Source organism: Microtus ochrogaster, chromosome 7, assembly GCF_000317375.1.
Source record: "Microtus ochrogaster isolate Prairie Vole_2 chromosome 7, MicOch1.0, whole genome shotgun sequence".
NCBI lineage: Eukaryota > Metazoa > Chordata > Mammalia > Rodentia > Cricetidae > Microtus > Microtus ochrogaster.
Genome location: NC_022014.1, coordinates 40,012,236 through 40,036,502, shown reverse-complemented (window position 1 = coordinate 40,036,502; position 24,267 = coordinate 40,012,236). Strand labels below are relative to the sequence as shown.

The 24,267-nt window shown below is 45.7% G+C and overlaps 1 protein-coding gene across 1 annotated transcript; it reads left to right on the top strand.

Annotated features, from left to right (window-relative positions):
- Positions 1-13,793: 13,793 nt before the first annotated feature.
- Trim58 (tripartite motif containing 58) lies at positions 13,794-24,026 on the top strand. The gene is made up of 6 exons (XM_005350007.2): positions 13,794-14,213; positions 16,131-16,226; positions 19,128-19,358; positions 20,165-20,187; positions 20,284-20,384; positions 23,221-24,026. Exons 1-6 carry the CDS (start codon positions 13,794-13,796, stop codon positions 23,808-23,810), a joined length of 1,461 nt encoding a protein of 486 aa, XP_005350064.1. The 3' UTR covers positions 23,811-24,026.
- The last annotated feature ends 241 nt before the right edge of the window (positions 24,027-24,267 follow it).

Genomic DNA, 24,267 nt, shown 5'->3' with positions numbered 1-24,267 from the left:
AGCAGGGTGGGGAGAGCAGGGTGGGGAGGGCATGGTGGGGAGGGCATGGAGGGTAGGGTAGGGTGGGGAGGGCAGGGTGGGAAGGGCATGGTAGGGAGGGCATGGCAGCAGGAGTATGAGGCAGTATTGTATCCAGTGAGGAAGGAGAGGGGAGTAGGCACCAAGCTTACTGATAAGCTTTCTCCTTTTCATTTAGCCAAGACTCCAGATCAGCAGGCAGCACTGTCATTTGGGGGGTTCCTCTCACCTAACTGACCTAATCTAGACACTCCTGCCTAGACTCACCCACAGGCTTGTCTGTTTGCTGCTCTAGATGTCAAGTTGACAGTATTACATGTAGGTTTTCAGAGGGACAAAAATGTTAATTCCTATTTTCCTCTATACAAACGTTTTGTTTATTTGGGTTTCTTTCTTTCTTTTTTAATTTGGGGGCACAGGGTCTCACTAGGTAGCACAGGCTGCCCTGGAATTCATTATCTGCCTGCCTCAGCCAGTCAAGCTCTGAGATCACAGATGCTTACTGCCACACCCAACTTGTACCCACGTTTAGAGTAACAAGCTGAAAATAGATGTCAAATTCTAGGAAGAGATCGAGTTCCATTTCTTTGCAGTTTGTGAAATCCTGAAGGCTCAGATCCAAAGGCACAAGGGAATGGCATACATAGTAGCACACACACACACACACACACACACACACACACACACACACACACGGACAGATAGAGACAAGCTGCCCGAGACAATGGGGGAGTTGAGCAGGATCAGAGTTCTGGTTTGTGACAACACATCAAAAACAAATTCTCATCCCTTGAATGTACACATTTATGTTTGACATCAATAACATTGAAGAATCTCAGAAAATGACAAAAACAACAAAACTTTATTAAAATCATGAACACGTGGAAGAAAATGTTTTTCTTATCTGAAAAGGAAAGAGGACACACTCTCTGAGCTCTGGGAAAGTTTATTCAATTCCTTAAATAACATTTTACTCACAGTCTAACTGTGGGTGCATGTGTGCTTGACAGTTTGTGCATGTGTGTATGTGTGAGCATGTGGGTGTGTGTGAGTGTGTAAATGGATGTATGTGTGTGAATGTATAAGTAGCTCAGTGATCAGTTAATCTCCTTCTCACTCCCACAGAGGCCCTTCTTACCTATTAGGTAACACAGCCCACCACAGAGAAGGGTCTTGAATTTCTGTTTTCCAAACACTGCTTATGTTTCTTTGTTTCCTTGTGGAAGACATGGTCCCTTCCTGCTGGACTTACTCCTCAGCTTTCTTTATCCACAGGGCTTTTCTGCCATCTCTGCTCCTCTAGGGCCCTGCCTTGTCCCTCCTGTCCTCCCCCATTTGTCCTCATTCCTCATCCTCTTCATCTGTCATTAGCATCTCACAGCGTGGTGATCTTCCCTCTTCCTGCCCTCTGGCCACTCAGTGCCTAACTACTTGCTCCCAGACCAGCCTCCACATTGGCGTCTGCATAGCCTCCTGGCCCGCCCCTCTCAGTCAGCCTGTCTCTCTGCTCCTTGCCTCCTTCTAGCTATCTATTAATTTGTGGGTTCTGGAAATAGAAGCCAGAGGCTTCTTCTTCTTCACTCTAAATCCTGTCTTGGCTCTTCACTCTCAGGTCCATGCGTGAAGCTAAACACTGGGTTACTATTGACCATGGCTATGTTTGGAACACACGCTCACATGTCTGGTCAGAGTTAGCATCCCAGTGGTGTCTCCACATGACCTGACTCACCTTGCTGCCTTTGGCAGTGCACATGGCTTCCCCAGTGCGCATTGTCTTCCTCCTCATGGAGGACTATCTCGCCTCCCTCTGTCCTCTCATTCAGGGCAGGATTTGTGACTTTGTGAGTCTCAGACTAGATCAGCTCCAGATGCAAATATTCCCAGTTCCCACTACCTGCTGTTCCACATCGCTTGTCCTATAAAGAAAGTGCTACCGTCTCTCTCGTACATCTCTGCAAGGCTTCTTCTGCAGCCTTCCATGTCCAATCCACAGTACCCTAAAAGGCAGCTGAGCTAAAATTTGAAGCCATAGGCAGATCATGCCGAGAGCATAAACATGGCCACCACTCAACTTAGTCACCCCCTGGGCACGAGCTGTTCTCTCACTGGTCACATTGGTTCCTCCTCTCTGTTGTAGCTTATATTTGGTTACTTCTGTTTTCTCCTTACATGTTTGAGTTCAATCGTTGGGCACATCATATTCATGTGGTCCTGCATTTTTAAAGAGTCTGAAGATGGTATGTTTAAATCCTCACATATGTGACCAGGCGCGCTCTCCCTGGTGTTGCGTGTATATGAGCCAAGAGCTTCGAGCCTCACGGATGGGAGGGTCCTCAAGCAGGGGGATGAGAGAACTGTTGAGGTGTGGTCACGCTCACCAATTCTATGGCCCAACAACAATGATGTCTTAAAAACTGGTCCTTTCCTACCTTAGCTTTCTCTTGCTTTGCGATAAGTATGTCACCACTGGGCTCCTTCATTAGACTTAATTTAGATTTAACGAGGAGTGGCCTGCAGGCCAGTGAGACCGTAGTGAATACAAAGTGGCCTTGCACTAAAATCCCCTGAGACTGCCGAAAGTCAGTTTGGGTTCCCATCCACGTGAAGTCCTCCTGCAGTATACACCCCAGCGCACAGCATGCTTCAGAAACGATCTGCTAATCACTTCTTAAAATACAGGTCCCTTGAATGGTGGCTGCTTCCAAATGTCCATGTAACTTCACTTCTACTGGGCTGGAGAAACGCTTCTACCTCCCAAAGGTTGTGTTCTGAAGCCCTGGGACATATGCGTGACCTCAGCTCTCACGGTATCAATCCCCTTTAAATTTTATAAAGTCGTCACAATCAAGACTGTCACTGATCCTTGCAGCCCTGCATATAGCCAAGTAAGTGGCCTCTTGGCGTTACTTTCCGACTATTATGGCTTTATTTGCTGGCCCACTGAGTTACAATTACCTGCTCTTTGATATAAACAGAGCACAGGTCCTGGCCATTGGGTATAACACGCTGGGGTGAGTATCACTTTAAAATCTAACACTCAAAACCACAAACACAGAAAGTGTGTGACACTGGACAGACATGAGCGGACATACCATGTTGTCTCCTGGATGCAATTTCACCTACATGTCCAAGCTGCCCCCATACCTTCCCCTTTGAGCCGTGCCCAGAGGCCTGTGGAGCAAGGTTCCCCTTGCCCAGTTAAGAGCTGTGCTTGTATGGTGAGATCTGGGACCTGCCATCTCCTGCTGCTGCTGCTGGATGCCGAGGGAAGCAGGCTTCTTCTTTCACCAGCCCTGGGTTTCCTGGGGACATGGCCCTTCTGAGACCCTTGCTCCCTAGACAGCCTTGCGTAATTTCCCAGTCAAGTGGGTAAACAGTGAGAACCTCCTGCTGAGTTCCAGCTCAGTTCCAAGTCTTCAGTGACAAAACTCATGGGAAAGACACTACTGTCACATTTTCTGTGGAATGAACTTTTTCAAAGTTTTAAATTAGGGTAGGTTCCTATAATTTTGACCTAAGACTTCAGTTAAACAAAACGATGTTTCATGTAAGCCCAGTCAGTGGTCACGCAACTGTGATGAGCCTTCTATAGGCCGTGCAATTCTTGTTTTTGTTTTGTGGGATTTCATCGTTCTATTATAATTACAAATAAGATTAAATATTTATGCACCTGCAAGCAAATCAGCTCAGCAGCCACACAAATTGGTGCCAGAAATCTCTGTGTCTGTGAATACTCAGTTATCTAGGCTAATTAATATAATATCATATATTAATTTTCTAATATTTCTAGTTAAAATAAATGTATACATTTTAATTTAAAAGAAAGTATTAAAAGGTTTTTTTGAGCCAAGGTCTCAGGCTGGTCCTGAGCTCCTGCTCCTCCTGCCTCCATGTCCCTATTGTTGAGATGACAGGTTTGTGCCACCATCCCCAGCTACTTCCGAAGATTTTAAAAATCACTCATTCATTCAACCACCAAGTATGCATTACTGAATGTCTGGGGTCCTTTCAGGCATTAGGTTCATCAACACTGTGTGGTGCGCGCTGCCGTTAATTGATTAGTGTTTCATTTAACTAATATTTTCAAAATAGTGTGATCTGTGTGTATAGCCACACAGAAACCGAGAGGAGCAGTGGAATGTGGACTAGAGGAGGAAATCAAATGTAGACAAATCTTCATCTTTGGAATACCCATGGTTCTGTGCTCCAAAGCCAAGCAGCTGTGGCCCTTGAGATTGCCTGTGTGTCTCCACAAACGCAGTTGACAGTTGGGTTATAGTATAACCTCCATCTTGGTTCTTTTTCTACTTTCACAGTTAATGTTTATCCTAGGGGCCTTAAAAAATTTTTTTGGAGGGGAAAAATGTTAAACTCTTGTAATTATTAATCACACGGTATTGTGGGAATCATGATGACTGGCCTAGAGGCATCTGTGGCTCACATAGTTGTTCATAGTTTGGAATAAATATCATCCCAACCTAAGATCTACGTGCTGCCAGAGAAAGGACCCTGAAAAGCTGGCCATGTACTCATTTTCCCTGCCAGCTTCAGAAACAAACCAACAGAGCTTTGGTTCAGGCCAACACCAGCTTAAGCAGAGGCTGGAGGGTCCTGGGGTTTACAAAGTCACAGCCGTGTCATGAGCCAGAGCCAGCCAAAGGCAACCTGGGGACATGACAGTTCCAGCTATCAGGCCTCCCAGGCAGAGGTGTGACAGAGAGTGAGATTGTCAAGGAGCTGATGGCCAAGGTTCAGCCAGGTCACCACAGAGCTTTTCCTTCCTGGGGCATGACACGCAATCACCTCTAAGAAGGAAGGGGATGATTATGTCAGGGGGGGGGGGGACAGCCATGAAGGCTGGTGAGAAGGTAAAGGGACTTACTTAATCCTGATCCGAGTTTGATCCCTGGGCCCCATATAACAGAAGGGGAGAACTTCCACATTGTCTTCTGACCTTCACAAACCCACCACAGCATGTGCATACGCTCAGAAACACACACACACACACACACACACACACACACACACACACACACACACACACACTTTTAATGCAAAATTAAAAAACAAAACAAAGCAAAACAAAGCCATAAGCTGTCAGTCAGGGAGTCAAGTCATCCTGGTCCCCGCCCCCCCACACACACACAGCTAAGGAGAAAGAAAGATGTGTGTTAAAAGGAGTGATTGCAACCAGGAGTTCTCATTGACACTATTAGTAACATAATATCTAACCTCTAACATGGCTGCTCTAACTCCTGTGCTCCTACCCCAGTGTTCCTCTAATCTGTTTTATCATCACAGATCCGAAGCCACAGTGCCAGTGGGCATGGACTGAAGCCTATGAGTCAAAATAAACATGTCCGTACTAAATCAACCATCTCTGGCATTTGATCCCAATACTGGAAAGCTAACTTGTTCATAGGCGTGCAAGCTTCCTACAGCACCAAGAGTATCTAGTAACTTTTCCTCTCCAGATGCAGGGAGTAGGAGAATCTTGTCTGGCCTGGTCATAAAACACTGCTGGTGTCATGCACTCAGGTTAGGTGGGCACAGCGTCTCTCTTGCTGGTTTTCACTTCTCAAGGCTGAGCTCTAGCAGCTTCTAGATGATTAGAATGGTCTGAGGATTTAGAACTTCGTAAAAGGAAAATGAAGAAGAGGTTTGTTTCATTTGATGCAGAAAAAGAGAGATAAACATCACATAGAAGAATTGATTTATAACATTTTCTTTCTCTTCCTCCCTCCCTCCCTCTCTCCCTCCTCTCTCTCTCTCTCTCTCTCTCTCTCTCTCTCTCTCTCTCTCTCTCTCGTCTAACTATGCATCCCAGACTGACTGGAAACTTGCTATGCAGACCAAGCTGCCCTCACACCCACAGAGATCTGCCTCCTTCTACTCCCACCTGCTGTGATTACAGTTGTGTGCCACCACACCCAGCTATATATTTAAATTTAGAAATGGCATCAGCAGTTGGTGACGTTGGGTAAATACGTTTGGGTTTAAAGGGAGAGATGTTCTACAACTCCGGTTATCAGTTGTTAGGAAGACTACACTACGTAAGCAACCATACAAGGAATAATGATTTGGCGGATGGGAGATATAGCCAATTGTTTTCTAGAATGTAGTCCTATGATCTCACAAACAAAAAGGTGCTTGCTTGTTTTACAAATTAGATGAGTATGTTGACCAAATCTTGATACAGCTTTGCCAGTTTGAGGACGGAGGAGGAGATATTTCTAAAAGTCAGATTAACTTCCTAACCAACATTGTTCTTATTTCTGACTTGGTCTGGGAAGTCCAGAATCAGATTGGTTGTTGGGAGAATTATCTTCCAGCGTATTTGCCTGTTTTGTCTTTTCTCTAAGGAATTCGGCAGCAGTTCGATCTCGTTGCTGCGCTGTGGGTGTAATTCTGTCTCCAACACTGCCTGGCAGCATCTTCCAGAGTAATAGACAACACTGGAATTTTATTGGTATTTGTTTGTGTTCCAAGGGCAGGCTAGGGCAAAAGGGCTGCTATCAATTTAGAACTGTTCGCTGAAATCAAGCAAGTGAATTAAACCACCGAATAAATTAAAACCCAAGAGCCATAGGAGAAAAATGCTAATCTAGGAGTCAATAGCTACTCCCTTCAAGACAGTCGCATCTGAAATCAACAGATAATTTGTTATTGTTTTCATGAGCCAATTGGTACATAATTAGGAAGTCTAGCTTTTGAATACCCCGTGTTGAATTCACAATGGAGAAGAGAGAACTTCAGAACAATTAGACTCTGCAGACAACTGGATGTGTTCCCCAAAGGTCTGGCTTCCTTTCCTTCTCCCCTGTGGAGCCAGGTCTGGGAGCAGCTGCTGGTACAGTTTAGAATCCCCATCTCTATCCACAATACCTGCGTGCAAGCAGCAGAGGGTGGAGGCAGGAAGGCCTGGGTGACTCACCAGGGTCCTTGAAGGGCTTAGCAGAGTACTGGGTGCCAACCCAGGTCTATCTCAGCTTTGAAGCTGCTGTCCTTCACTATGGAACTCTGAGGAACATTCTGGGAATCTCAGATGCTGCAATCAAACTCGCTTCACCAAGAACACAAATGCATGTCAGCTCTTCAAGAGATACCAGGACTGCCAGGCGGTCTGGAGCCAGTAAGAAATACTCAAGAGACCAGGCATCAGTCCCCAAATCAGAGTGATGGATCAGGTGTATGGAGAGAGCTTCCTTCTCCACAGGGAGCTGGGGAGTTTGGGGACTCTTTGGGCTGGTGCTCCCGATCACCGCATTCTTCTGTGAAGATCTGCTTTCCAGACAAACTTCACAACCAAAGAAATTCTGAAGAAATTTTAATTCTAAAGGCCAAAAAATAAATTTACATTGTACTCTGTGATCTTTTGTGGGGCTGATTTTTGTCTTGTTTCTTTGGAGAATGTTGCATCTTGTCAGAGACACCACATTCAAACACCCTCTGAGGTCTCTCCCAATTTCTCTCTGGCTCCTAGCCCAAGTGTTTTAGATGGGAGGACTCCCCCCCCCCCGGTTTCCATAAAACAGAGAGGCCAGTGAAGGGCTTCTTATTTGGACTAGTTGGTGGAGAGGGTGGGGACAGACCACAGGAGGTCACTTGGTGAATGAGGGCTGAGGGTGTGAGCTAAGTGAGATTATCCAGTCACAAAAGTGACAAATATCTGGGTCCCCTTTTGCAAAGTAATCTGTAGTTATCATAAGCACCGGAAGAATGGTGGGGTGGGGAGAGGAGTTATTGTTTAGTGGGTACAGGGCTTCCTTCTGTTGGATAAGAGGGGAGACGCTTTAGAGAAAACCAATACATTATAAATATCTTCCACGGCATTGACCTATATACACTTACATTTTATTTTTTTAATAATTTATTTAACTTTATTTTATGTGCATTGATGCGAAGGTGTTATATAGGATACCCTGAAACTACACTTACATTTTAAACTGTACACTTAAAATTCAAATTTTAAACATTTGAGTACATTTAAAGTTGTAAATTTCGTAACGTATGTCTGTCACAATTTTTAAAATTAGGAGAAAAATGTAGGACACAATTGCTTAAATGCAAACAAACTGAAGTTCTAAAATAGAACAGGCAGGAAAGGACTTTCTGAGTTCTGTGGTTGAGCGGTGGGGGAAGAGGGAGGGAGGAAAAGGGAGAGGGGAGAGAGAGAGGCAGGAACAAGGAAGGGAGGAAAAGAGGGGGAGATGGAGATGGAGGAAGAGAGGGAGGAGGAGGGAGAGGCAAAGGGAGAGAAAAAGGCCAGCTACCCAGGAGCACACAGACTAGGGGACTGGGCTGAGCCCTGGGCTGTGGCTCCCTCTAGTGGTACAAAGGTGAAAGCAAGGAGCACAGGAGGCATGGCACATTGCAAAGAACCCACGATGGACGCAGTGGAAACCAGACCAAGGACCCAAAGGAGTGAAGAAGATACTTGGGGTACAGATGTCACTGAACTAATCCAACTTCAGAGAAGACAGAACCCAGGTGGAGGAGAGGGGTCGAGAGAAAGGCAGGCTGGAATAAGACTTGGATCCACCCAGGCAGCCTGACCATGAGCCAGCTTGTGGGCTGCAAGGAGCAGGGAGGGCAGACTGGGTCTCTAGGCACAGCTGGGCTGCATGGAAGCAGGTACTGCATCAAAAAGAAAAGACCCCGAGAAAGTGCAAATTCCAATTAGACCCTCTCTTTCCCAGAGAGCTAGAAAGTGCTGGGGAAGCGTTCTCACATATCGCTCTTATACTACAATTCCTCTCATTTCTGTCCACCACTCTCCCTTATAGAGCATCTGTGATAGACTCTTAATTCTGTTGGTCCACTTTCTTATTTATTCTGTTGGTATTTGGTGACTAGCCATATGTTTCCATCATTTTGTAATGTTCTGGGGGCAAAAGAAATTGGCAAGAAACCTCCCAGTACTAACACAGCTTCTCTTTGTATTCCAATTTTTTATTTTTTCTTCAGTTACATACAATTACTATATGGTAACCTATTTTAAGCATGGCGGTACCTATTTAATACTCTGAAGAATAGAGAGAGAGAGAAAGAGAGAGAGAGAGAGAGAGAGAGAGAGAGAGAGAGAGAGAGAGACTTAAGCACCATCATCCTTGGCTGTGAGGTGAAACACAGCATAAGAAACAGGCACAGTCTGCCCCAAATCACTCATTCTGTAACCAAGATCTATTTTGCTCTCCCTAAGCCTTTTGCCCCTTTCTTCCCTGATGTCACATCTTAAATGTTTTCTGCAGTTGGCTCTGAAGAATCCGTTTCAATTATCCACCTAACCCCGAGACAGCTGGCCCCAAGAGCACTTTGACCCTTTACCCCACCAAAGCTCCAAGCCAAGATTTATCTCATGATTAAGCTCTGCCAGGTCCTGAGTCACCAGCCTGCCGCTCCTTGCTACCTTGTCTGCTACTGGAAACTTCTTAATTGTTTGGAAATGGTCAGCCCTTCTGCCCGGGACACTTTGGGGCCACACAACCTGGAACAGGGGCTTTCTGTTGCCAGCTTGTCCTCACCTTTCCCCTGTTAGTTCAGAGAACTTTGAGGTCCAACCACCGGAGCTTCATGGTGGAGTCCTGTGCTATGCTCCCACAGGATCAGGACATGTCCTTGTTTGCTGATTCTGAGTAGGTCTCCACCAACTGAGCACAGGGTTTCTGGAGGGATGGGGTTCAATTTCCAGCCTTCTCCTTGTGTCTTAGTCCCCAGCACTGCCTCTGAGACTCTAGACTCCCAACGAATACGTGCATGCTGGAGACGGGACATACGGATGACGTGGCAGAAGCATGCCAGCCACCACCTGCACATGTTGAATAGGGGAAACTGAGGCTTGGGGTAAAGTGATCTCATAGGGGGTGTGTTGTGACTCGGTCCCCAGAGGAGGCAGCTTCCATGGGCTGGATTTGCTCATCCGGAGGCTGGAGAGAGGATGCAGTGGTCAAGAGGTCTTACAGAGGGCATGAGTTCCATTCCTGGCACCCAAGTCAGGTGGCTCACAAGCACCTGTAACTCTAGCTTCAGGGGATCCTATGCCTTCCTCTGTCCTCCCTGGGCAGGAGGACACCCATTATACTGTTCTCGTTATCATATTTGTCATACCACACATCTTCCCTTCAAGTGGTCGTTTATTTCTGAAAGTAGGAAATCTCGTTTAAAGGAAAAAGTTTAAAAAAATATATAAGTATTTTGTGTAGGATTTTTTAAAATAGCGATCACAGCAGGAAAAGCCCATGGTGCCACTGAATAAGGTGTGGGAGGAAAAGAGGGCAGGTGTGCTCCACACTGGCTGGCAGTGGCATGAGCCAGGGCACTTCTCAGTTCGCTCTAGTAGGAGGCTGACCACCCCAAGTCAACTTCATGTGTAATGCCATGTGCTGACAGTCTCGAGAGCTAACCCTGAGTCCACATGCTTCAAGAAAGTGGGAGCTTTGTTCATTTTAAATTTAGAGTTCGTGTATGTGTGCGTGTGTAAGGGGCAGCACGGCCTCAGCACACTCATGGAGGCCAGAAGCTAACTTTTCTGAGTCTGTAAACTTTTTTATATTGTGAGTCTGGGGGGCTCAAACTCAGGTCATCAGACTTGATGGTGAGCATCTTTGCCTACTAAGCCATCTTCTGGGCTTTCGATGTTTTTTGGAAGGATGGGCAATGCTGTGATCGTTTTTTGCTCTTTGGGCTCTTTTGCTCTTTGGGGGCCCACCAAATAGCCCAAAGAGTTAAAAACAACCAACAACTTTTTGGTGTGCCAACATGAGCTGGAATTTCCACAGTGCCTGAGAAAGCTTTAAAAAAGAGGATATGGCTCCTTTAAGACTTTCTGCTTGCTGGTGAGCCGTTAAGTAGGAACAAAAAACTAAGTTCTGTATCAGTACAAACATCAGCATTCTAGAGCTCGAGGAAGTTTGAGTGTAGTTCCTGGTCACACCTCTGATCAGCCAGGAGTTTTAGATTTGCCTTTCATGGCCCAAGAGCAGGTGAAGCCGTGTAGTTTAGCAGTTTGAAATTTGTTCATGGGGTCAGAAAAGACTAGAGATACGCAGTATAGGAGGTCCTGACAAGAAAAAGAAAACCTCTAAACAGGTTCCAGTGTGTTTTAGAATGTGCATAGACTTGAGAAAGAAAGAAAATGGGCGCAGATAGTTACAAAAAGAAAGAGTTAACAAATAATAAAACCTTCGAAGAGAAACTATTAGTAATATTTAAAAAAGCCACACAAGATGGAAAACACACAGGGAGTCTAGATCCTAGATAGTATTGTGTTGCTTTTGAATTTTTTGAATGCTGATAAGCTAATAACAGTTGCTAAGAGCCATGGGATTGAAAGAAGGACTGATATAATAAACCAGCCTAGATATTTAAAGAATGCCTTAACTTTAAAATGGAAGTCAAAAATTTCATTTGTGAAATGGACACCAAAAATGCTTTGGAGAAGAGCTTTCTGCTTTTGTTCCCTTGAGAAATGAGAGGCTGTGGATGCCTTCCAAGCTAATTTGATTGGATCAGGGAAAACCTCCTGAATCTTGACAGGTGATACATGTTGACAAAGGTTACTGCTGTTTTTCTCAGGGCCTGCACATTCTCTGAATTTTCTCAGGGACCCTAAAAGATACTTCACCCAAAGACAACAGGAAGCAGTTTGGAGACCATGACACCCACATTCCCAAGAGGGATGTGGAGGCTTTTGGTTATTTAGTGGGTTATGGATGTTTGTTATCATTTAGGGGAATATAGTATATTGAGTCAAATTTAAAGTTCTTTTTGTTACACTGTACATATATATATACACACATATATGTACATAGATAGATAGATACTCTTGTTTAAGGTATTGTATTTATGTAGTTCATTTTAAAATGTAAGGCAAAATTCTAGTTTTTGGAAGCTATTATTATAAACTATTTAAGATAATCAAGAATCACAGGTTAGTAGTTAGTCATTGATAACAATCAAATTTGTAGATGTGTTAGGTATGTTTTCTAGATCACATAGAGACATATTTTAGATTGATAAATGTTTTTCAAGCACTTCAAAGATCTATAGAATATTGTATTTAAAATGTTTTCTTAACTTAGGGGTTTTCATGACAATGAGACACATCTGTACCTGGCAGCACCAATTTACTTTTTAAAAGGATGATGGGCATTGAAGAAACTCCATAGGGTTTTGTTTTCCCAAGATTAGCCTTTTGGGCAAGAAACTGCTTTTGTTTTGACTGCTTGACTGTGTGCTATGCAGACTGGACATGCAGAACCCTCAGGAAAGTGACTGCTGAATTTTTTCTGAACAAGGTAGAACAGTCCTTCAAATTTCCTGCTTCACTGAAAAGTCTGCTGGATACTCTAGGCCTGTAGGCTGAAGATGGATGCCACAACATTGCAGAGGAACTTTGGCTGACTCCAGGCAGCCAAATGTCTCTGTTGTTAGGTAATGGTAACTCCTTCTAGGGTCTTTGATGGAGTTAAACACTAAATACTTAGAGTTTCAGTTTTTCTTAGTTATGGTAGAAAGTAAGTTAGGTATAAAACCTTGGACTCAATAATATAGATAATGTAGTATTTTCTCTGAATATACTAAATACAAATGAACTAGGTATTGTAAATGTAATTCTTACTTGATAATTGTTTTTGTTGCATGTAGTTTTACTGTGTTAAAGTTAAAACCTTTCGTTTTTATTTAGACAAAAAGAAGGAAATGTGATTTTAAGATGTGTTACATTTGTTTATGCTGTGGAATATTTGTTTAATGATGCAAAGATGGGTTGCATTCTTTTATGTTGCATTTGTTTAACTTGCGTGAAGCTGTGGTACTTTGCCTGTCTAAAACACCTGATTGGTCTAATAAAGAACTGAACAGCCAATAGCAAGGCAGGAGAAAGGGTAGGAGGGGTTGGCAGGCAGAGAGAATAAATAGGAGCAGAAAAAGAAGAGATTAAGGAGTAAGAAGGACCAGCCATCCAGCCACACAGCCATCCAGCCACACAACCATCCAGCCACACCAAGGAAAAGTGAAAGTCAGATGACAGAAGTAAGAAAAGGAAAAGCCCCAGAAACAAAAGTTAGACGGGATAATTTAAGTTAAGAAAAGCTGGTGAGAAATAAGCCAAGCTAAGACAGGGCATTTATAAGTAAGAATTAAGCCTCCATGTGCATATTTTTTGCCCCCCCCCCAAGAGCAAAAGAAAAAATAAAACAACCAACAGCAGGGCAACTTAGCTGGCCATGGTGTACTTCTATCATTGACTACTTGGGAAACTGAGCCAGGAAGACAGAGCATTCAAAGTCAGACTGGGTGGCAGAGTGAGTTCAAAACCAGCCTAGACTACAGTGTGAATTCAAGGCCAGCCTGGGCAAATTTGATAGAGCCCTGTCTCAAAATAAAAGGTAAAATGAGTACTGGGGACGTTCCTCAGTGGTAGAACTTGCCTGGCTTGTGTGAGGCCCTGGGTTCCATCCACACCACAAAACAGTGCAATTTCAGTCACCTCTAATGAGAGTCAGGATGGTGTAAACGCTGCATTACATTAAAGAGCTCAAATAACACTAGTGGAGGAGGAGTAGAAAAATAAAAACTAGAAAAAATAAGAAAAGGTTTCTTAGGAGGTGACAGTTACTAAACTTGTTGCTGTCACCAAGAGTGGTTCTTTTTGGCTGCTGGATCCGGCCCAGCCCAGGAGATAACACCCCAAAGGCTTGCACCCCTCCTTGCGGGTTTTCTTCCTTCTCTGCAGACCGCTAGGGCAGCAGGAGCTGCTGCCACCGGCCAGGGCCATGGCCACTGCTCCCGGGGAGCGGCTGCGGGAGGAGGCTCGGTGCTCCGTGTGCCTGGACTTTCTGCAGGAGCCCATAAGTGTGGATTGTGGCCACAGCTTCTGCCTGCGGTGCATCTCCGAGTTTTGCGAGAAGTCGGACAGCGCTCAGGGCGGCGTCTATGCCTGTCCCCAGTGCAGGGGTCCCTTCAGGCCTGCCAGCTTCAGGCCCAATCGGCAGCTGGCCAGTCTGGTGGACAGCGTGCGGCAACTGGGATTGGGTACAGGACACCCAGGGACGCGCCAGTGCGCGAGGCACGGCGAAGACCTGAGCCGCTTCTGCGAGGAGGACCATACGTTGCTGTGCTGGGTCTGTGACACTAGCCCTGAGCACCAGAGCCACCGCACTGAACCGCTGCAGGAGGCTGCCAGCCGCTACCAGGTGAGACGCTGCTCAGGTTCCCGTGTGGAAAATGGGAAGACCCTGGGGCAGGCTGCTCTGGGAATGTAAAGGGCCATATTCATACAGATCCAAAAGGTGCGACCGAGTCTCCTACGTAGCTCCCAAGCTCCTTTCTTCCCTGGCTTCTCCATCCTTACTAGCTCCCACTTCCCGGAGCTGTGGCTTTTGCCCCTGGGAAACCCGGGAGCTGGGCAACTGCTAAGCACAGCCTCTGATGACAATGGGCCTCCTGCTGCCGGTGGGTCGCCCCTGCTGAGAGAGAGCACAGTTGCTGCTTTCTATAAAGAGGGGGCTCCCTAAGGCTTCCAGCCTCTGTGTGTATTAATTATCTCGGCAACAGCAGAAGCCTGCTAGCTCATCTTCCGCCAAATTTGCTGGACACGTTTTAAGTACATTTAAGTTTTCAACTTCCTGAACAACCCTACCAGGGAAGCCAGTGTGGTTTTCCTGCCATTGGCAAGCTTAACCACGCTGTTGGAAGGAGCACCGACGTTCTTAAAATGTTGGCTGGTTTATTTTCTCTAAAATTAAAATTAATTAATTAAAACTGAATTAAAATTAATTGGGGTATTTTCCTCAACTCATTGGAAATATATCTCTTGATTTTATTGCTTGCTTCCTCTTGATTTTGAAAAAAATTCAGGCGTGAGGTATTTCTTTAAATCAGATTTAAAAATTATGATCCTACCTGTTTAAGTTCTGAAAATGTTGCATAGAACTTGGCTAGTGAGCCATTTCTGATACTGTTTCCTATAACGAGTCTGCAGTTTCTTTTTCAGTTAAATGCCAAATAAACACCATCTAGACCTCTCAGCCAATCAGTTACAGCCGTCTAAGGCTAAGTGTGCACAGCCCTTATCCTAACCAAACACAGATCCAGCAGAATCCGCCCCATCACTGTTGTCTCCAGGCCTGCCATGCTGTTTGTCACCTCCTTGGCCTGGCTCATGGTTTTTTGGGGCTGACAGAGCAAAATGTCCCAACAGCAAAGCAAATCCCAACAGCAAAGCAAATCCCACCACAGTCTTGTCAGGGGCCCCCACGAGTTCCAAGGCTTTTAAAAGCACGTTTTACAGAGTGCTATGGTGGCCTCCTTTCAGGTGTAAGCCGTGTGTGTGTGTGTGTGTGTGTGTGTGTGTGTGTGTGTGTGTGTGTGTGTGTGTAGAATTTATTGGGTAACTTTCACAGTAAGGTTCATATATTTTCCTTCCCAAAGCGTATTTGTGTGTGTCCTCTGTAACCAGGTATACACGCGTGCCTCCTGCAGGGTCCTATTGCCCAAAGGAGATGTAGCCTTTGGTGCATCCTCTCCACTCCTTGGGTAGGGGCACTTGCTGGCAACTTAATAATCTAAATTTGATCCCTACACTCACATGATCGAGGGATAGCTGGCCCCTGCAAGTTGTCTCTGACCTCCATATGTGTCTCTGGCACTCTTGTGGGCACACGCACACACACACTGAAAAGTGTAAAAAAGAATAAAAAGCTCTTAAGTAATAAGAAATGCCATCATACTTCAGTCTGTCAACAATAGATGGCAATTCCTCTATGACCTCATAGTTTTTATAAATTCACTGTAAACATTCTTTCAAATGTGGCATTATATTTTATAAAATACAACTACTTACCATCATAATTGTATTTCTAACCATTAAGTATGTCCCTTATCTGTATTCTATTGTTACTATACCCTTTCACCTCACATTGTGACATTTTGTATTACTATTGGAAAGAGTGACATAATGAGACCCTTTTAGGACCATATTTGCTGCATTGGGTGAGTACTGAGTTAGGTCAGTTAGGGACTCCCCAGCTGCTCTTTGTCCTGTACATCTAAGCCAACTGGAGGCCTGAGAGAGCGCACCTGCAATGGTCTTGTGTTGTCTTCCCAAACAGAGGATGCTCCGAGCGGCTTTGGAACTTGTGAGGAAGGACATGGAGGAGGCTCTGATGCAGGAGACCAACGTGGGGAAGAAGACTGTCATTTGGAAGGTGAAGACACAGCTGTGGCTTCAGAGAGCTTTCAGGCCGAGGATGTGAGACATCCTGCTGTCACCTTTAACTCGCTCACTCTCCTGCTCCCATTCCTGACTCTGTCTCCTCCAGGAAGCATCCCAGTGTCCTCCTAGGTCAACCTACCCCTGTTGCGTCCTGTTGATATGACCTGACTTCTAAGTAAGTAGCTTTGCTCTCTGAATCTTACCTGCAAACTCACTGCTAAAAGCCAGTCACCTCAATCCATGATTCCTGGACAGCTCTGTGAATGAAAACCAGTGCTACACAACGCATTAACAAGAGTACAGAAAAGCAGCAACCATCCTATACACAGAAGGACAATCAGCCGTCTGCAGTCACCCAACCACGTATTCCTCTTCTGCACCTCACCCAGCCCCTTTTCTTCCTTATGCATCTAATCTGTATACCTGTGGATGCAGTGTTTCTGAACCTGGGCTATCTCCAGATGTGCCACAAATTGGAGCATGCTGCTGCCACCTAGTGGGCAGAGTCAGGAATGCTGCTGAACACTGGCAGCGGTGTTCAACCTTTTGACAGAGAGAGACCTAACACTATGTTGGGCTGCATTCACAACTGTCCCCCAGCACACACTCAGACCGCCTATGGGCTGTGGGCTGGACACACCTGCTACCGTGTATAAGATTCTCCTCACACCGGTGTCACAGAGATGTCAGGTCAGACTCTCAGTGGTATCAGAATATGAAACTTAGAAATCATAGGCATATCATATATACATTGTGTTGTGTGATATCCAAGATACATTCTTATTTTTCTCCTTTTACAAATAACTGTCTCTATTATTTTTTGCTTTTTTTCTAGATATTTCCTTCTTGTTTTTTGTTGAAAATACAGTCCTTTATAGACAAATTATTTCCCCTATAAGAACTGGTTTTTTTTTCTACATTTTTCTTCTGGGATAAGTCTTATTCCATTCCAATCACACTGTCCAATATGGGTGAAGTTAACCATTGGTTCTCAAATTAATAATATCCAGGCTTATGAACCAAGTCACTTTCTCTTGATCTTAGCCTGTCCATAGACCTAGGAAGTCAGAGTCCCATATCAAAGACCCCAGTCATCATATCTAGATGCCCTAATGGCTATGCTAACATAGACATGATGCTAAGATTCCTGTTAAGACTAGTGCTCCTACATGGTTTGCAGTCAGCCATGTGTCCATAGAAGACACGGGCAACAAAGGAAGTTGGATAAATACAGAGTCCTTCTTCCTGTCTCTGTAACTTTCACAGGCAGAAGGATGGAATGAAGGAGGAGGGGTTGCAGAAGTCTCTCCTCACCATCGCCTCTCATGCGCTGCTGGTTTGACCCACTGTAACCCCACAGCTCCGCTCTCCATCCAGCTCAACAGTAGCATTGCCTCCCACACCGCGGTGTGTGGTATATATTTAACAGGAGCCTTACCTTTCAGAAATCAGGGCTTGAAATCCTGATTTATTTGATTTTAGAAAGTGGCCATCACATTATGAATGTAGTGGTTTAGAAAATGTGAAAAGAGAGGAGATGAACACAGGAGGAAGGTGTTGTCTTACGAGAGGGAGATGTTAATACAGCTGGTTCTAAAAGAAAAAAAAATTCTGTCCTTCAGTGAAACCAAGAAATTGAAAACATTAGAAACAGAGCAGAGAAAGCAGGAGGTAGATGCTCCGGGGGATAATTTGCTTCCTACCCTTGGTTTACAGCTGATTTCCTAAATACTATTTTTGCGAGAATCAAACTGAGATACAATAACCCAGAACAAAATCTATTCCTTGGATCTCATTGGAGCATAGATGTTAAAGGTGGAAATCAGGCTGAAGTTCTAAATCTGATGTGCAAGCCCCTGCCTGAGGAGCACTCAGCTCTCTCGCGGCTGTGCAGAAAATGTGAGCCGCCATTACCAGTAGTAAAGGACTTTTAGAGCCGGGGAGATTACTCAAGAGCTAGCGTGCTTGTCATGCAACGACGAGGACCTGAATTTGAGTCCCCAGCACTCACACCAAAATTTGGGGTGGCAGTGCATGCCTGTAACCTCAGTGTTGGGGTTTAGGGAGCAGAGACAGGCAGACCAGCTCAGCCTAAACAGCGAGCACAGGGTTCGGGTAGAAACCCTGTCATAAAAATGAGGGGGACAGGGAGGACAATAGAGGGAGAGACCTAAAGTAAGTCTCTGGCCTCTGCATATGTACTGACAGATGAACACATATCTACACACACATACACACGTGCACACACACACACACACACAAGCACTAAAAAGAACATCCGTTCTTTTTTTTTTTTTATTTTTCGAGACAGGGTTTCTCTGTGGTTTTGGAGCCTGTCCTGGAACTAGCTCTGTAGACCAGGCTGGTCTCGAACTCACAGAGATCTGCCTGCCTCTGCCTCCTGAGTGCTGGGATTACAGGCGTGCGCCACCACCGCCTTAATCTCAAGCTTTTCACAGTTACAAATCTCCGTTGCTGTTTCTAGTAGATACAGTAGCTGGTAGAATCAATAGTAACTAGTGTTGTGTGGGGGCTGGACACTGTTCACAGATGGGCGGATGGCACTGAATTACACCCCCATACTTCTCTCCTATTTTACATACGATACTGAAGCTTGTATCCAGAAATGTTTGCCTTCAAATCTCTGTCTGATTGAGGTTCTGAGTCCAGTAACCTTTCTCAAACTGTTGCTGTGCCAGGCCCCCATCCGCCATACAAATGGTGTATGCATGCTGTTGGAACACAGCCAACAGTCAGTTTGAGAGACAAGCAGACCTGACTCTGGGCATGCCTCCCTAGCTCTACTGCCCCACACTTGAAAGCAGGAGCTCCCCCCACCCCCCAGTGGCACCTCTCAACATCCTCCATGACCCAGGTTGCTATGTCTCCACAGGAGAAAGTGGAGATGCAGAGACAGCGCTTCAGGCTGGAGTTCGAGAAACACCGGGGGTTTCTGGCCCAGGAGGAGCAGCTGCAACTGAGGCGGCTAGAAGAGGAAGAGCGAGCCACCCTGCAGAGACTGCGGGACAGTAGGAACAGGCTGATCCAACAGAACAAGGCCCTGAAGGAACTGGCTGAGGAGCTGGAGGAGAGGAGCCAGCGGCCAGCCCTGGGGCTGCTGGAGGTGAGGCCAGCTTCTGGGGTGGAGGCAGATGTGAGGCTAAGGGACAGAGACGAGACCTTGTCATCTGCATACCAGCACCTTAGGCATGCTCGCTCATAAAAGAATGTAGAGCGGATGCAGAAGACATGAGAACCTGAGGGGACCCTTAGAGAGCCAGGTAGCTCACACTAACAAAAACAATTTAATGTTTACAAAAAGTTTTATGTTGACTGTCTTTAGATTTCAGGTAATTTTCACACACACACACACACACACACACACACACGCCCCTTTTCAAAGATAAGGTGTTACCAGATATTAATGGCTTCCCTTCTTATCAATGCAGATCAAGGAATCAGCTTTGGTGTGATAGATCAAAGAATCAGACATTTAGTATTCACTTACAAAGGCACTAAGGGTAACATCTGTGTGTGCATTTACCTCAAATAAATCCTTCCGATATTTTGATATCTTTCCCCCCAATTCTGTCTTCATTAAGTACAGAGTGTAATTTATAACTCTACCAAAAGAATCAATTGGCAGAACTATTGGCTCAGAAAATAGCTAACGTGATGGGTTTGGGGGGAATGGACGTAAACCATGTGCGGCATGATCCTGTTCTGATTGTGACTGATTCCGCCACCGAGACTCTTGGTTATTTAAAGCCCTTTCTTCCTGTAAAGAGCAGAGATTCACTGTTCCCTGAAGCTTCATCTTAGGTGTTAGCAACTCTTAAATATTTCTATCGCCCACTTTACTGTGCACCCAGGCTGACTTCAGGAAGAGGTCAGACGCCTGACTCATCCCTGTGTGTCTTTCACTTCCAGGGCGTGAGAGGAGTCTTGACCAGGTATGTTTCATTTCTGAATCAGTGTGGGGTGGCTGGTGCAGGGGAGACAGGCCCCTGGTGACCACACTGACTCCCGTGGGCTCTGCATGCTTCCAGAAGCAAAGCTGTCACACGGCTGGAACCAGAGGTGATCCCCTTGGAGCTGAAGACAGTATGTCGCATCCCTGGGATGAGGGAGATGCTGAAGAAATTCCAAGGTAAGCATCCAGGGCCTGAGGTCCACCGTGCTCCCTTTTACAAAAAGAGTAAGAGATAGGAAGAGGTCAAAGGAAGTTACTCTGGGCCAGAACTGGGGAAAGAAAAACTCCCAATCTCTCTCCATGCCGCCTGTAAAAGTCTCACAATGTGTGGGAAAGATAAACTAAGACTAGAATGTGCGCGTGCGCAGACTCAGCTGTTAGCTACGCCTTTTCCTCTCGGCTCCCCAGGCTGCCTATTCTTATCCGAAGCATGCCGCATTTGTAGAGAGAATCTTGATGCCTGGGCCAGCCTCTCACTGCAGCCACTCAGTGGTAACAATCAGAGCCCCAAATCCCAGAGACAAGACTTATTTGAGAGCATGCTGTCATGAGTGGACCGTGAGACCCAGAGCTTAACCTCTGCCTTGATGCTTGTCATCAGGGAGAAGGACAAATGAAGCAAAGATTATCATTTTCCCCCGTTCTCTCAATGACCCTAGCACCTTTGGTCACCAAAATGTGTTAGACTCTTCCCTCCAACAATGCCATGCCCCAGTGGATTCCCTAACTAGGAATCTAACCCAGTTCCCTTTCTGACAAGATCAGCCAAGAGATGGAATCAGGCAGGCAGTACACCCCTCAAGACTGACATTTACCCTACCCCATCAATAGCAAGTAGGTTGTGGCCTCCATTTTTAAGAGTTTTATTGGGGGAGGGGTTGAATTTGTTTTTGTTTTGCTTTGATTTTTTTAAGTAAGCATGCAAAATAATGGGTTTCTCTCTTTTAAAAGTGATTTCTTTATTTTTATTTTTCCATATGAGTTGTTTTGCCTGTACCATGTGTGTACAGTGTCCTTAGAGACCAGACAAGGACATCAGATCTCTGGAGTTATAGATGGTTATGCGACACAATGTAGTTGCTAGGAACAAAACCCCAGATTCTCTATCTATCCCCAGCAGTGGGTTCTTTCTGACCTTGTTATACATGAGCGTCATTGTGCTTTGCTCATGCTGAACCTCTAGGGCCCTCTTACCTCCTGTCTGTCTCTGAACCTCACTCAAATATCTTCCCAGCTTTTTGCTTTCATGTCCTAATCTGAGCAGATGATAGATATTTCCCATTACCAATTTCATAGTCTTACATCTTCAATTAAGGCCTTTGATTTACTTTGAGTTGATTTTTTTGTGTCAGCTCAATGATAAAGGTCTAGCTTCATTCTTTGGCATGTGGACATCCAGTTACCCAGCACCACTTGCTGAAGAGACTCATTTTTACCCCAATGCATGATTCTGGCATTTTTGTTGAGATTCATTTGGTTGTAGCTATGTGAATTTACACCTGGATTTTCTCTTCTACTCCACTTCTTTACACGTGTTGTGGCCACGCATTGGGGTGACATCTGTCAGGGTCCTACCTCAATGGGGTTTGCAGGTTCCAGGGAAGAGGTGTGTGAATTAATTCACCATCAAAGGAAATCAGGACAGAAACTCAAGCAGGACAGAAACCTGGAGGCAGGAGTTGATGCAGAGGCCATGGAGGGTTGCTGCTTACTGGCATGTCCAGCCTGCTTTCTTATAGAACTCAGAACCACCAATGCACAGATGGTACCTTCCACAGTGGGCTGGGCCCTTCCCCATCAACCACTAATTAAGAAAATGCCTTACAACTGATTTTTGGAGGAATTTTCTCAATTGAAGTGCCCTGCTTTTAGAAACTCTAGTTTGTGTCAAGTTGCCATAAGACTAGCCATCACAGCCGGGTTACTTGTACTGGTTATTGAACCATCTTTTCATAGCTAGAATGAAACCAACATGGCAATGGAATATGGCATTCTTAAATTTTCTTTTTTTTTTTTTTTTGGTTTTTCGAGACAGGGTTTCTCTGTGGTTTTGGTGCCTGTCCTGGAACTAGCTCTTGTAGACCAGGCTGGTCTCGAACTCACAGAGATCCGCCTGCCTCTGCCTCCCGAGTGCTGGGATTAAAGGCGTGCGCTACCACCGCCCGGCTTAAATTTTCTTAAATTTGGTTTGAAAATATGTGAGTGAAATTGTCTGCACCATTTTCATCAGGGAAGTTTGTAGTTTTCTGCTGTGCCCCTCTCTGGGCTTGATATTTGGGTGATCCTGGCTCCATGGAATGAGTTTGGTAGCATACTTTCCCTTTCTGTTTACAGAACTGTTTAGGGAGGGAGTATTGGTGTTAACTCATCTTTAAATGGCTGCAAGAACAGCATTGCAGTTGATTGGTCCTGGACTGTACTTGTGATTGATCAGTGGTCAGTAGAGTTTCTTAGAACTCCTGTCCTCAGGATCAACTAATCCAGTTAATTCGTGAGGCCTGCCGACAGAACACAGGGAGACACCACTTGCCATTTATTGTGAAAGAGTTACAGACGGACAGGGAGGCAGAAAAGATGAGTAGGGAGCAAGGAGAAGAGGCTCAGCTTCTTCTACCCCATCCCTACCCCTCCCTACGCCAGACTCCTCCTTCCAGGAACCTCAGTGTGGTTAGTGGTCTGGAGGTCACACGTTCTGTACTTTCCTGGTTATTTATTTCTCCTTTGCACATAAAGCAATGGCTTTTACTGTGTCACTGGACAATGCAAGTCCCATTGTGTACAGCAGAATTCTGTGAGGCCCAAATCATGGCTTTTGCCAGGGTCAGCTTTTGAGGGTTCTTAGTGGTGCCTGAGTTTTCCCCAGCTGGAACTGAAGCTCAGTGATGCTATGCAAGGCCCTGGGGTCCATCCTACGAACAGTAGAAGGGAGGGAGGGAGGGAGGGAGGGAGGGAGGGAGGGATAAGGTTTTACTAGACTTTTCTGCTCATTCTCACGCTTGGTAAAACTCCACAGTGGACGTGAAGCTGGACCCCGCCACTGCCCACCCCAGCCTGCTCTTGACGGCCGACCTGCGCAGTGTGCAGGATGCGGAGGTCTGGAGAGATGTCCCAAGCAACCCTGAACGCTTTGACACCTGGCCCTGCATCCTGGGCCTGCAGAGCTTCTCCTCTGGGAGGCACTACTGGGAAGTCATCGTGGGAGAAGGAGCAGAGTGGGGCCTAGGGGTTTGCCAAGACTCAGTGCCAAGAAAGGGGGAAACCACACCATCTCCAGAGAACGGCTTCTGGGCCATGTGGCTGCTGAGGGGAAGCGAGTACATGGTCCTGTCCTCTCCCTCGGTGCCTACGCTACAAGATGAGCGACCTCGCCGCATTGGGATCTTTCTGGACTATGAAGCAGGCGAAATCTCCTTCTACAACATCACAAATGGGTCTTACATCTACACGTTCAGCCATCTCTTCTCCGGCATTCTCAGGCCCTACTTTTTTGTCTGTGACGCGACTCCTCTTATCTTGCCACCCATGACAGAAGCAGGACCTGGAAACTGGACCCCCAGAGGTCTCCTTGATCTCGCTGCTGCTGTTAGAAGTGAGGACTGCTAAAACCACCCAGACGTGCTGTTCTTCACAGAGGCCCTGGGTGGATGACCATCATGGCTGCAAACCACAGCCGTGCCAGCTCTGCGGCCCGTTCTGTGGAAATTCTCCTGTGGGGACTAGGGAGTGGATCTGGAGTGGTTCACACACCGAGGAGTGAATGTGGACGGAATGGCGGAGACGGCAGCAGGCTCATCAAACCCCCTTGCCAGCCGTCTCGTCCTTCCTTGGTACACGCTCACAGTAATAAGCTAGAACTAAATGTATTGTTTTTTCAGCCTCAACATTTCATGTAATGGGATTTAGGAGTATCAGTTCTGCTTGTTTCTGTTTGTTTTGTTTTTGAGACACAGTCTTGCTGTATAGCCTAGGCTGTCCCCCAAACTCTTGCCTCAGTGTCCTGGGAGCAGGTGTGTGCCACAATGCTTTGCTGAGAAATAAGATGACTTCAAAATAACCTGAT